This window comes from Geospiza fortis, unplaced genomic scaffold (genome assembly GCF_000277835.1).
Source record: "Geospiza fortis unplaced genomic scaffold, GeoFor_1.0 scaffold237, whole genome shotgun sequence".
NCBI lineage: Eukaryota > Metazoa > Chordata > Aves > Passeriformes > Thraupidae > Geospiza > Geospiza fortis.
In genome coordinates, this window is record NW_005054319.1 from 7,259,891 (window position 1) to 7,274,101 (window position 14,211).

At 38.6% G+C, this 14,211-nt stretch overlaps 1 protein-coding gene across 2 annotated transcripts in view; it reads right to left on the reverse strand.

Moving 5' to 3' along the window:
• Nucleotides 1-3,601: 3,601 nt before the first annotated feature.
• CLEC16A (C-type lectin domain containing 16A) overlaps nt 3,602-14,211 on the reverse strand; it is a 53,862-nt gene continuing 43,252 nt past the window's right edge. Inside the window, exons 23-24 of one of the 2 annotated variants that reach the window (XM_014306809.2) lie at nt 4,743-8,734; nt 3,602-4,601 (exon numbers count right to left, since the gene is read on the reverse strand). In XM_014306809.2, the coding sequence (XP_014162284.1) occupies nt 8,394-8,734 (341 nt within the window). In that variant the 3' untranslated portion in view covers nt 3,602-4,601; nt 4,743-8,393. Of the gene's footprint in view, nt 4,602-4,742; nt 8,735-12,383; nt 12,654-14,211 lie in introns of those variants that run through there. The other variant, XM_031056507.1, reaches the window with a different exon arrangement.

Below are 14,211 nucleotides of genomic sequence, written 5' to 3' on the forward strand. Positions count from 1 at the left end.
AGCAGGAACTACATTTACTGGAGCAAGCAGTAGGACTGGAATTATGTTTTTAATGACATTTCTTTATGACAAGGTGATAAAAAGATTAATGCTTAACATCAACCTCAAAGCCCTTTACAAACATGAATTAGGCTTCCCAAGTACACCACTAATCTGTTTAAAAAGGGTGAACTCAGTAACAGGAAGGACCTGTCCAACGTCCTGTTAAGCTGAAGCCCAAGTGAAGCCCGCTGATACCAGCCTGAGACACAGTGTGCAGTGTGAGCTGACCTGAACACAGCAAGGCAAAACGCACCTCTGATTTCCTGTAACAGGTCTGGCTTTCTCTGCACATTCAGACAAAACAAGAGGAAGCTTAGCTCCAAGATTGTCCTTCAAAGAGATCTGTGGTTTGACAAAATTTAAGAAGTATCCTTCCCTCACAAAACATCTCATCTGAAGATCTGTTCAGAAAATCTCTACGAGGCTTGCAAGACCTTTTTTCACCGAAATTTAGTGAGCTGAGTGAGCCTATCTCCCTCCAAAGCACTTTGGCAGCTGTAAGAATGACAAGTTATCTAACAGACAGCGGTTACCAACACCACTTTCGCAGGAAAGCCTTGAAGCTGATAAACTCTGATAAGCAAATTCAAGTGAACTGCATGGTGGAGAAGTAGCAAAGCAAAGCTGCTCACATCTTGTTCCCAAGAACTCTGGAATTAGCTACGCCCCTCTCACATCAGCAACTGCATTTGCATAGGATAATATGGTGGTGGAGAAAGAGTAAGACCTAAACAAGGTGTGGCTATGGACAGTTGTATCTGATATTCTTACAGGTGATGAGCCTTTTGTAGTATCAGTTAAGTAACTGATATTCTGAACAGAGGTCATGATCTCATATAAAACACTATAAAATGATGTTTCTTCTCTCTTGTCCCCCAAATTAGCTGTTAGAAAGAGCGAGACTACTTTCCTCCTTTGCAGACCCCATCTCTCTCTGCAGACTAGAAATTCTTTTTCCTAAGACATTATGGTTATCTGCCTCTCTCCTCCTTCAGAAACTCCTTTTTCTATCTCTGGTAGCTCTGGCTGCTGAGGCAGAAACAGCTCTGAGCACCTCTGTAGTGGTGACCCAGTCTTGCTCTCTTCCTTCTCAATGCACTGGTCCATCAACAATGCAGTTTCAAGCAGCTTCTTAAAAGTGCTTCAAATAAATGATCCCTGAATGAGGACAAATTTACACAAAGATGTCTTCAGTCAATTAACCAAAAGACAAAATTTGTTTCTGTACTAAAATAACAGCTTGTTTTCCCATCCGGTGTCACGATGTTTATTCCATACTAAAGCTGAGAAAAATGTTGTGGAACTAAGAAGCAGGGAGCAAGAATTCATCTGTCCTTAGCAGTCATCCAAACAGGCAAAAAAAAAAAATTAAACTGTGGCCTACATGAAATATAAACCTTCATTTGGGGACAAGACAGTGAGAATGGAATCCTGAGATCAGTATTTTCCACTCAACAAGCACAACACTTCTCAGCTTTGTAGAGTTGAGTGTCTGAGGACATGCAACTTTCAACTTATTTCAGAAAATCTCAATCTCAATAATAAGGCACTTAATAATCAAAAACTTCACCTTATAAAATCCACTAGGGAACTGGCATCAAACATCAGTAATAAAGACATATTTGCAGATAACCTGATGGTAAAATCCTTCAGCTAAAAGCAGACATGCTATCATCTTATTGCAGGTGTTCTATGCTGTTGTCTCCTTATCACAAAAGTTCCATACCTTCTTGGTGTTTTCTTGTGGGCAGCTCCTCAGAGCACTGACTCTTTCTTCTTCACAAAGCAGCCAACTGACTCCAGTTACCTTCCCAAGGGCCCACCCCACTCTTTTCTAGCACTCTTCTCATTGCTTACAGCTGTGGCCTGTTAAAGTCAGGCCTGTTCCTAACCTTTGATAATTGGCCCAGCTGCAACTCCTTAGGGGTGAGATCACTTTCTACACTATCTTTAGTTTCTTATATTCTATCCCCCTACAGAGACACACAGTTGAGCACCACCCAACCAGACTGCCTTACTCCCCATCAGCTCAAATGCCTTAACTGTGTGTGAACACTTGTCTGAAAGCTTTCTTCCAATTTTTCTACTGGAAATTTGCAACTCCATGTGCTGTAACTCCCTCTATTTCTCCTTATGTGAGAGATAAAATGTATGGGTTTAAAATTCAATTGAATTTTCAGGGAACACACTCATATAAACAGCCATCTCTTATTGCCAGTTGTATGCAGCACATATTCAAGATCACCAGAAAGTACCAAGACAGCTTTTGTCTTCACATAAACTCTAACACAGCAGAATAGAAATGCGGTTTCTTCTGCCCCAACTTTGTGACTTCATGGATGTCCCAACAGCTGCATCCATGAAGTCACAAAGAACTCCCTCCTTGACATGGAAATAAAGGTTAAGTGTCAAAGAACAAAGAGAATCTCCAAATGCTGTATCTTTATTTAGCCAAGAATTACTTTGACAAAGACATATGTATTGACAGAGTTTCACTTATTTTTATAACTATGCTGAAATGATCTTGCTGATAAAGATGTGGATTCACCCACTATAGGACTGTTCAAGTTGCCACATGTAGATGTTTCTGGGGACTAAGAGTGGACTAATGCAGCAGTGCATTTCTGTCCAGGTAATTTTCAATCCAGTCAGCATGAGAAGGGGTTTGGAGGCTGTGTTTTCATTCCCTCTCTGATCATTATTAACTCAAGTCAAGAGGCTCAATCTGACTCTAGAGAGGTTTAGAGTCTAGAAAGGTTTAGTAGAGACACAGGAAAAATGACAAAAGGTTGCAAGAGTTCTGAAGCGTCAGGATACAGAACCACAAAGCAGTTTCAAACATGAAGGAAGGGACCTTCCTGGCCACAAACTGGCATCCTTAAAGCAGTATTACTGGCAAAATTTAGGAAGTTCAGCTGCCAGGAGCAGATTTTAGCTCATTTTCCACAATACACCATGATTTAATATTTGCATCTTAGAGTAAATCACAGTGTTGTCTCCTATCTCTGATACCTAAGCTTGCTTATCTGATGTACAATGTAATTGAATTTCTTCCAAAGAAAGCTTTTGGAGCAATGACTATTTTGAGAAATAACATTTCCCAAGGAATGTATATTGACTGTGATGAATTCCTATAGATGTAGAGGCTAATTAACAAGAACCTAACTAATAACTTGGTTGGATTTAATCCACATACTGAACTGGTAACATGCACCAGAGAAGGAGGCAGAGGGTGCAAGCATGTATTTGGGGAAGAAATCACACACGACAGGCACTTTCAAAGTGGTTCATAGATATTTTAAATGTTGCCTAGGCTCTCTTAACCCTTGGTCTCATCTTCTTTCCATTACCCTTCCAGGCCTGTTTCTGCTCCCCCTCCTGCTAACTCTTTCCTGCATACACAATGCAAATTACCCTGACTTAAAGATGAAAATGCCTAACAGTCACATATGCACAACATTCTTCTAAATAAAAGCAAGGTTCTGCAAATTTTGCCTTTCACTGCTCGTGGATGTCCTTGTGTATCAAATGCATGCAGCAGCACATGAAAGAGAAGAAGTTTTCTTAGTAACACCATTTTTATTGCCAAGTTCCATTTACAAAGAAAGGTCTGTTCCTTGTTCTTGTCCAGGTTGTCAATAGCCACAACAAATTCTCAATGCCAGCAAATACAGACTCAGAAGTCTGGATTTCAGAAACATACACCAATATTTTCTAATTCCACTCCCTTCCCAGATGCTTAGTTACATTGTTCTTTAAATTAACGTAAGATATCACATAACTCCAAGTGTCTAACATAACTTACATTAAATAATTAATACTTATTGCCTGTAGAAAGACATTTCAGAATTCAATTCACACCATGTTTGGGCTTTTTTTCCATGTAAATGTATGCACATGTTCAGGACTTTTTTCCTCAAATGAACTACATTTCAGACAACTTTACTGAAATATATTTCATAGGAGGACAGTCCGTGTTCATTAAATGCTTTTTGTAGTGCTTAAATCCCAGGTACATTCATTCTTCTAGAAAAATACATTTCTACCTCTTTGCACTGAAAACAATGAAACTTACAAAGCAGCTAAAAATGAAGGAAAAAGTTTGCAACAAAAATAACAACACAGCTATTTACAAGTGGAGATGCCTAAAATTACTGTCTAAAGTTTGTAATGCTTCCAGAGGGTTTCCTGAAATTGTGACAATGTATAGTTAGTGCTGTCCCTGGGCAAAACAAAGCTCCTAAACATTGTAATAGTCTATAAATTTGCACACTTAAATGTATTCTCAATCTTTAAAAAAATTATCTTCATGTTCATTGTAAATACTTTTGCCACAGTTAGTCCTTAAATGCAGCCAAACACTAACCCTCAGATCTCATACATACTATCAAGATTGCAATTACTGTGTCTTAAACTCACTTTAGTATGAGTATCCATAACCAAAAGTAATGGGAAACAAGATAAAAAAAAATCTCCTGAATCTTCAGATTATGATCTTAAAAGAATCCTGTGAACTAGTCTGGACCTTAACTTTTGTATCAAGTATTCTTAGTCATTACCTGCTTAAGCCATTTTTAGTTACTTTTAAAATAAATGCACTCCACACATTTATTTATGCTAACAAGCAGATTATGATCTTAAAAGAATCCTGTGAACTAGTCTGGACCTTAACTTTTGTATCAAGTATTCTTAGTCATTACCTGCTTAAGCCATTTTTAGTTACTTTTAAAATAAATGCACTCCACACATTTATTTATGCTAACAAGACAGCCCCAACAATGACAAGTTTTTCCTTTTCATATTAAGAACCAATCAATTCAAGTCAACAAAACAATAAACCAGATACCACCACAGTGCACATTTATTAGACAACCAAAATTTAGCTTTACATTTATAATACATTAACAAACACAAAATATATATTTTTATAACACCTTGCAAAAGAAATCGAAACTGAGCAACGTGCAAATCTAAAAATGCTGGGAGATCAAAATAGGGAAAATTCTGTACAAATGTAATATAAAAATATGCTTCCATATGAAAGAACCCTCTGTTTGAGACTCAGTCAAGAACTGCATCTCCTATGTCTTTGTTGCTGCTCAAGTATTGAGCAGCAGAAAAACCCCCAAGAACTACTCCCCTCCCAACCCCTAAAAACATCCCACCCTAGCAAGCCCTGCTTGGATCACCCTCTGCTTTTCAGAATCCAATAGGAGATGGGAAGAGTTATTCTATTTGTTTCTAATTCATGCTGCAAATGCTGGGAAAGGTCAAGAGAAACACAGCAGGCAAGCACAGGAGAACTTCTCCAAAGATTGCTAGATAATAGAAGAGCAGTGCCCAGGTGAGTGATATCCTAAGGTAGGTCAGTGGTGGTAAACCAGGGACACACCAAAAAACCCTTTCAAGAAGGACAGTAGCAGTTAAGAAGGGAATTTTCAACATATATTTAGATGGCTACATCAGGCTGTCTGAAAGAAGAAGACCAATTACCTTGGAGGCAAAAGGCCTTGATCTCCCTGCAGATCTCTGATCCAACTACAGGAGTAAACCATTTCTTTTCCCAGACAGCAGCTGCCTGCCTGGGCAATGCTCTTATAAAAACAAGTTTCACTTCAGCTGGTTAGTGCAGACAAGGGCAGAATGTTTAGCTTGGTGTGGGTTTTCTCACCACTGTTCCCTGGTGGTGAGTGCCCCTGCTCCTGAGGCTGTTCTGCAGCTCCCTGTCTCCTGCAGGACTGACAGCAGCACCCCAGAGTGACTGACAGCAGCACCCCAGAGTGACTGACAGCACAGCAGGGAAATTTATACTCTTAGGAGGTGGCTTCATCCTTACACACTCAGTTTAACCTGCTTGTCTGATAGCTTACCTATGTCTTCAAGCATGAAGTTTATTTTACTGCTAGTGAAATGACACTCAGTTCCAGGGCAATTACTGAATTCCTGGATTGCTTGAAGTAATCACAAATTAACAGCAGACCTATTCTTCTATTTTCCTAATAACAGTATCTAAGTAATTTCCTGTGAAGCTCTCACTAGACAAGTGACCATGAGATTTAAAAGCCACTCAAAGGTAATAAAAAGCACAAAGTCAACTTTCTTTCCCTTTGCCCCATTTCCTGTGCAGCACAGTTCAGGGGTGAGATTATTCATATGCATTGAAGAGACTCCTTGTGCATGGGCCTAATCTTGCTAAAACTGAATTTGAAATAAGATAAATTAAGATCAGGGTTTCCCAGTCTAAAATTACTTCTATTTAAGGGAACTCAGCCTGCACGGTCATATTTTCTGTAATCTAGGTCAAGAATCTAAGGTTAATAACTAACATAAAATGCTTTCTAATTAAGTGAGGCATTTTTTATAATGGTCTTCAGAATGTTACTGAGACTACAGTGTAATGCTGCACCATTTTAGAGAAAGTCTAGACTGCAATCAGTTCAGCTAATAAAAATTCATGTGGTTCTTGTGCCCAGATTGCTACTGATGTGCCTAGGCTTGTTCAGGTACATGCACATTAGCTGCAACAGTGACTGCACGAGTGCAAATTTATCCTAAGCATGAGACAAAAAACCCAAAAAGTGGGTTCTTATTCCAGTTATGCCAGATTTTCACACAAAATCCACTGCAGTGCTGAGGACACCTAACTGTGAGTTCATTTAGAGTTTGGACCACTCTGCAAGGGGCAGAGTATCCGTTAATTCAATTTGAGATAAAGTAGAAGTCACAGAAATCAAAACTGCATGAAAAAGTTAATAGGGGGAAAAATTACTGGCATTCAGTAGCAGACACCTCATATACCCAGTTGGCAAAGATTCAATTATTATGTGAAGGAGAAGACAGAAAAAGTGAGAAAAGTGGTACCTGTGAATTAGTCAATCTCATATATATACCTATATGTATATACACATATATATATATGACAGCCAGGAAAAGGTACAATAAGCAACTGGGAAGTGGGTAAAAACTTTGCAGATTCACCCATTTGGTAAGAACTCAATGCCAGTAGAGTGCAGTGGTGACTGAAATCAACACCAAGTAAACAGCAGCCCTCCTCTGAGGAATTGCCAACTCAGTGTTAAGAACAGAACAGCAATGACAAGCTACTCAATTTACTATTAACTTAAATGAACTTACTTGGAAATTGATGAAAAATCTTAAATTCCTTTCGTGTTAAACTATGTATCAAATCAGCAAAGAACATTCCAAACTTTAAGAAACATCTTTCCCTTTTCTGTCAGCTTGGTGTCAGGATCTAGGAAGTAATGTTAACTCAGAATCACTTTTATGTATGTTTAATGTTGTTTAACTGAGATACTATCCCAGACAGGAAAAAAAAAATAAACAATACCTTTTGAGATCAGACTTGCAAAGGAATTATCAGTTAGATATGGTGACCTTCTTCCTACATGACTATGAAAAATGTGAAAAACCTCTTTAGAGTAAAACTGCTTCTGTCTGCTTCTTGAAGTTGTCTTTTAGTTGCAGGGATATCACCACTCCTCAGATGTGTAGCAATTTGACTGTCAGAAGTGAACAAACAAGCTATAGCAATCTTTTAAAACATTTTACATTCCTCTCTAGGCAGCTAAACAAAGACTAAAGTAGTCTCAAAAATCCCTTATGTTAATTTGAACGAGCATTGTGTTTTAACTTTGAATCAAATCTTGAAATAAATATTACATATGGAAAACATAATATTTAAGTCTGGAGTCCTACAAAGACAATACTGAATGTGGCCAAGCCTGCTGGTATTGTGCAGACCTCCAAAAGATGAACAAGATTAGGATTAAAAAAAAAACCAACCAACCAAAAAAAAACCAAATAAAACCCCAAAACCCCTCTTCCACAAATAAGACCCCAAACCAAACACCAAACTGAAAAACCACATCCTGACTCAAATGGAAGTTTTACCTCTGTCCTATAATATATAATTTTTTTTCTGGTCAATGGCATGTCTCCCATTTCAGAGACATAACAATGCAGTACCATGAAGCTGGGTATCCAAAAGTCTCTTCACTTTGCCATAATACTGTAGACCTTTTACAATTAATTAGTTCCTATTAGAAAGGCAGCAGGTCCTCTGAAACACGTTCATGTTCTTGTATAACAGAAACTGGTAGGAAAACCCCAAACTTGTGAATCTGGATTGGTTTTTTCTCTCTTCCCCAGTTCAGATATGCTGAGTATCCGATGTTGGCTCTAAAAACTGCTGACATTCTCTGTCACCACTTGGTCCCTTCACGTGGACCTGAGGCCTCTCAGGCCTCCAGAAGTATCTGCACTCCCAGAGGAAAAAAAATCACAATTTGGTTGCACTCCCCTCACTGTTTATTACAGTCTGCATGGTGGCTTTAGTCAGAACCTTCATCCTCTACCTCTTTTACCTTGTCAACCTCAACTTGAGGCTGCAAAGAGGCCTGAGGGATGCAGCTGAATGTTCGGATGCTGTGTGGATCCACTGGTGGCACCAGTGTGAGCGACTCCACGCTCAGCGTGTCCGTGCTGTCATCTGTGAGTAAGGATATTGTGGGCTGCTGTGCAGGAATCAGGCTGGGAGACAGGTTGGCTGTTTCTGTGTCACTGGGTTTTACAGCATTTCTGCTGGACTTGCAAACAGCTGAAAGAGTTTCATCACTCAACATCGTCTGACCGGAACTGGCTGTCAGAGGCTGCTCTGGAGCTGAAGCATCATCTGAGAAAAGAAAACACCAAGAACAATCAATACTCAAGGCAGTATGCACATTAGGACCAACAATACACCATTATTCAAGAAAAACTGGGTAGAAAATACAGTTCTGTGAAGCACTATGCTTACACATCCACATTTTAGTAATTAGAAATAAACCAAAATATTATAAAGGCATAACCTAAAATGCCAGTAGGATTATGCTCTAATTAGGAACCATTTAGTATTAGAATATGTATCAATATTAGAAATATTCTTAGAGAGAGCAAGTTGAGGGAAAGAAAACCTCTCCAGTATTTAGTATGAACTAAAATGAACCCGCTACCCCTTACCAGGAAGATCTTTAGAAATAAAAGAAAAAACTAAAGAACCACTCTACAGCCAGCCATCCCAAAAGGTGGCCTGTTTCTTACAAAAATTTGGAAGCCATTCTCTTAATTCATCCTCCAGACTGACATTTAAGTGACACCTCAACCACAGAAAGCAGAATTCTGGCAGAAGAGGAAGGAGGATCATTTCCTTACTGCTACTGAAAGGTGCTGCAAGAGGCCTGCTTTGCACAGCCTTCTGAGACATGGGGGGTCTCATCCTCCTAAGCAAGGAGCATCCAAAACTCAAAATTGAGAATAAGCATAAATGCTACAGAAAACTGATATGCTGCTGCACCTCCTACTTTATGAAAAAACCCTCCAACATTAATGGTAGCTATTTGTGCTGTCTTTTCCCCCTAAAAATCCTAGTGAACTGTCAAGCAAGCTGTTCATTTGGCTCAGGATGGAGAGGGAATGGACAGGATGAGGTGATACAGCCTTAGATCAAGTATGCCCAGAAAAGTCAGGTTTTTTTCTTTTCAGACTACAATAATAGATGCCATTAAAGTAACAGGTATCCAGCTTCAAGACAGACCAGTTTTAAAGCTTTTGTAAGAAACAGCATGTGTTCAAGTGTACAGGAATCTGCAGAAAAGCTTACAAGGCAATGTAGTGAATACAGAAGCTAAGAATTAAGTTATGGTTTTAATACACAGTGACCTTAAAAATATTTCCGTTTCATTATGATTCCAATTAGTCCTGGAAAAGAACAGAAAGCATGAACGTAAGACAAAGGGGGGATAAAAAAACAAAAAGGAAAAGCAAAGTAGAGAATGGAATGGGTATCAGTATCAGTAAGGTATCAGTGGATAACACTAAAATGACTGATTTTTTTTTACCTTTCTGGTAAGATAACCCAAACAATGGTGTATTCTCATTCCAAAAACCATTCACATGTACTTTTTGCTGAATTGGTGGCTAAAGCTTCCAGCTTTGACAAAAACAAGATTTTTAGATGGTAAAAAAGTCTACTATTAAATAAAAGAGACATCAGTGGTTATTTTTGAACTATAAGGACAGATTCAAAGTAACCCTGAAGATTCTTCATCTGTCAAGAAGCTTTAGTGAGAGTGTAGCAACTGATAACAGAGGAAGTGATGCAAGAATCACATGGAAAATGAACTGCTAAAACAATGAAATACAGGCTCATTTCTCTGAATTCCAAGCTAAACACTAACATTTCAGTATGCACAGAACAGTGAGTATCTGCTTTTTGAATCTATACAATCTTAAAATGACATCAAATGTTCTTTGCCAAGATAACTTTTGAATCTTACTTATACTACAGCATGAGTAGTCACCCAAATTCAGGATTCAGAAACCTGGTTCTGGTAAGTATTATCAACCAATGGCATTCTGCTCAGAATGTTGTATACAGCACATTTCTATTTAACTTCTGAATCCACACTTCATTTCTTAAATCATTCCTTCCCCTCTCCCAGTAGAATATCAATGTCTTTTCTTAATATTGCATTTACTGAAATGATGAAAGACATTATATTCTTTTGTTATGCTGCATGTTTTGGTTCCCAAATCTTTACAGGTAGGTTCTAAGTTAATGCTAAAGTGACTCCCATCTCAATGCCACAAACAAAAAGTATTTGGAAAAAGTCTTCATTAAAAAGTATCTGGAGTTAAGAAGTCCAAACTTTCTACACAAAAGTCTCAAAAAATGTTAAGAATAAAGATAAAAACATCAAAAACCATAAGCAGAATATGCTGCCCAGTATTTCAGTGGCAGCATTTGTAGAGAATACAAGATCAGAGCTCTCCTCTGCTTCCCTCCAGCTGTTATTTATGTTGCTAGAAGCCAGTCTCTCTCCTCTCAGGATGCCTTTAGTCACTGCCAGCCTGGTTTCCATCACTGTGGCACTGAATTTCAGGGAACAGTGGCCAATTGCTGTAACCCAGGGAGGCACTACTGCCAAAATGATCAGAAAGCAAATCCCAACACACAAAAGGGTGGAGGAGGGAGGGTTCTGAACATTGTCTAGGGCTCACAAGAATGTCTGTCTTTAAGCAGGTACCAAGCTCTTGGTTCTAAAGAGTTTCACATACTCATCATGTTTACAGATTAATTTCTCTACTTATTATCTGGAATTTCCCTTTATACTATATATAAAAATACTAACTGGCTTTCAAAAAACCCAAACTCCCAACATTTTGTTCCAGTTTGACTTTTGGATAGAAATAAAATTTGTAATTTTTCCCTGGATATAACCACCAGTCACTGAGATATGCTCTGCTCTTAAATATCAAAAGGTTATCACCTAATACTAGAAAACAGCATTTCTATTTATCTCTCCCCAGCCTCGATGTACTTAGGCAAGTGTGTTCTGGCACAAAATATATGCCAAATCTGCAACAAAACCAGGGAGAGAGAAGTCAGTTTCTTAAAATAGTTTTGATTTTAATACTGAGCTCTAACAAACAGCCTTCCATACCTCCAAACTTATTATACTTATTGAAAACAAGGTGTAATTTTGCAAGTTTGGGGTATTATTAGCTCTCTTTCGATGCAGAGCCTTACAAGTTTTTCAGCACTTCTTTAATGCTACCAAGATTACTGTTACAGCAAAAAAACCAACTAAAACACTCAACTTGTTATATTAACTTATGTTTAGAAGGGTTATTGTGAAAGAACTTAGAAAAGAACAGAAAAAGGAAAGAATATCATCCACAGAAAAGTGTCCTAAGCTGCATAGCAACATACTATGAAAGGATAACAAAAATACAAATTACAAGACATTCGGCAAAAAGTTGCAAATTAAATCTGTAAAGATGAAAAAGGGTGTTTATAAAATATTAGCAGAGTAAAATATCTTCATGCCATGACAGTAACAAAAGAAAAGAAAATCAGATACAAGTTTAAACAGATTATATAACAAAGGTCATCTGGAGTGTATTTCCATATTTTTTTGCATCTGCTCCTCCTCCTCACCTCCTCAGGTAAGGACAGTCCATAAAGTCATCTGCCAGAATCTGATGATCACAGAAATATTAAGCTTGTGCCATCAGAGTCCAGGGACAGTCTTATGCTGAATGCCTGTCCATTTGACCTGTGCTATAAAGAGATTTCTTGTTGCTGGCCAAGGACCTGCATTACTGTCCATTCAGGAGCCTGTGTTTACTCAATTTCACTACAGCCAGGGCTGCCCTGTGCAAATGAAGACATGGCTGCTTTGAAGCTGGAGGCTTGATAGCACAATTTCCACCTTTGGCACGAGTGCCCAGAGACATGGGAGAAGCTGCAGACAAGGCTTTCAGGAACAGATCCTTATTGATTTACAGTTCTCCCAAAACAAAATGTAGAGACAAATATTACAGTGCTTTCTTCAGTTTCCTACCTCACTGTCACTGCTGTCAGCATGGAAAGCAAATATGTTCTACTGATTATTATGGGCTTGTGAAGGCTTATGGAGGAACCTGCCTGAGTGGGTATTGCGGGAGTTTCTGCTGCAGCTGCTGCTGGAAGGCCTAAACCCAGTGTCCACCGTGACTGTCAGCCTCCGACAGACTAAACACCCGCCGGCGTCCTTTCCTGCCAGACCTTACTAGAGGGAAACACAGCCAGAAATCATACAGAGCCTTCAACAATGACACAGGGGAGGGAAACTGGAATGGAGACAAAGGATAAATGTTAGAGCAGCAACAAGAATAAGTGACAAGGACACACCCATAACTGCTGGTATCTTGAATACAATTTGACTCCACACGAAGAGCCTTCTACGCTTGGGAAATACTTCTGAAGCAGGAAGTATTCATTCTTTAGAAAAATGAGTTTATATGAATTTAATGCTTTGCTTCCTATCTGAAAATGTTTATAAGTTTGGGCTATGTCTGGCAATACCAACAGCACTTACATCAAGGAGGGCTGGCAGGTATTTATTTACATTACAATCTACTCACCTGCTTTAGAAACTTTGAGAGAAGTTCTTTACCACAAATTCTGGTGACACAGAATTATTCTCCTTTCCCCTGGCCATGAATTACATGCAGTGCAGTACTGTGCAGGTGACAACACTTCAGAGCACTCAGCCCTACTATTCTGAAACCCAACAGTAGCATTTACATTTGGTTTATGATAAAGCCAAACACAGGGTTTGAAAAGATAACAGCAGTTCAGATGATGATGCTTGATGCATAGAAAGTTCCTAGAAAAGAAACTTTCTAAGAACAAAAGTACTTCCTCACCTAGTCAGAAAATTACTAGAGCTTCACAGAACAGGAGGTCAAACCACATTTACATTACTGATTATAGAGGGAAGAGACAGAGATGGCTTCAATAGGAAGGCAGGCACTGCTCTTCTAAGCTCTCCAAGCTTGATTAATCACCCTCTCCTTGGAATGGAAATTTAATTTCAGAGACTGGAATCCAATATGTTCTCTGCAACAAGGGATAGTTCTTGGTACTTATTTTAGATCTTTTATCATCAATACCTGCCAGAAGCACAAAATACAGCTTAAGCAGCACAGATCAGTGCCTTGTGAAGTCCTCATTACCTATTGCTCTGATGTAAACATTTTCTTAAGTACTGAAGCCAATTGCTTTTTAAAACTTGAGATAGCTTAAAAAGTAATAAAATACAGCACAGATGACATTAATACATTCATAATTCTGGAAGACTGCTAACTTACAGTAAGAGAGCTTCTATATCTAATCCTTGGCATATATGAAAATAAGCACTTGAAAGAAGTGTACAGTTCCAGCAGGAGTAGCCAAGACATGACTGCATTCTAAGCTCTGAAACTTGATGATTGAAATCTGCCTAACGAGAACATTTCTATCTTATGCATAGCAACATTTCAAAAGCACATGACAGTAAAAAAAAAAGTAAATACAAAGAAAAAACCAACCTGATAGCAGCACTTGCAGAACCCGACACTGATTTTTCTCTCTTGCTAAGCATTCTGCTTTCTTTAAGAAATGATTTCTGCTTTTTCAATTTTAAAGAACAATAATCTTGTAAAGGACTAAGTTTAATCCCCAAACACTGCAAATAGGGGAGTTGCCAGCCTTTAAAATATCTGTGCCATAAAGCAGGTTGACAACTACTAGGTAGAATAGCCAATGAACTTGGGAATCATAGGACTTCATTTCACTCATGACAA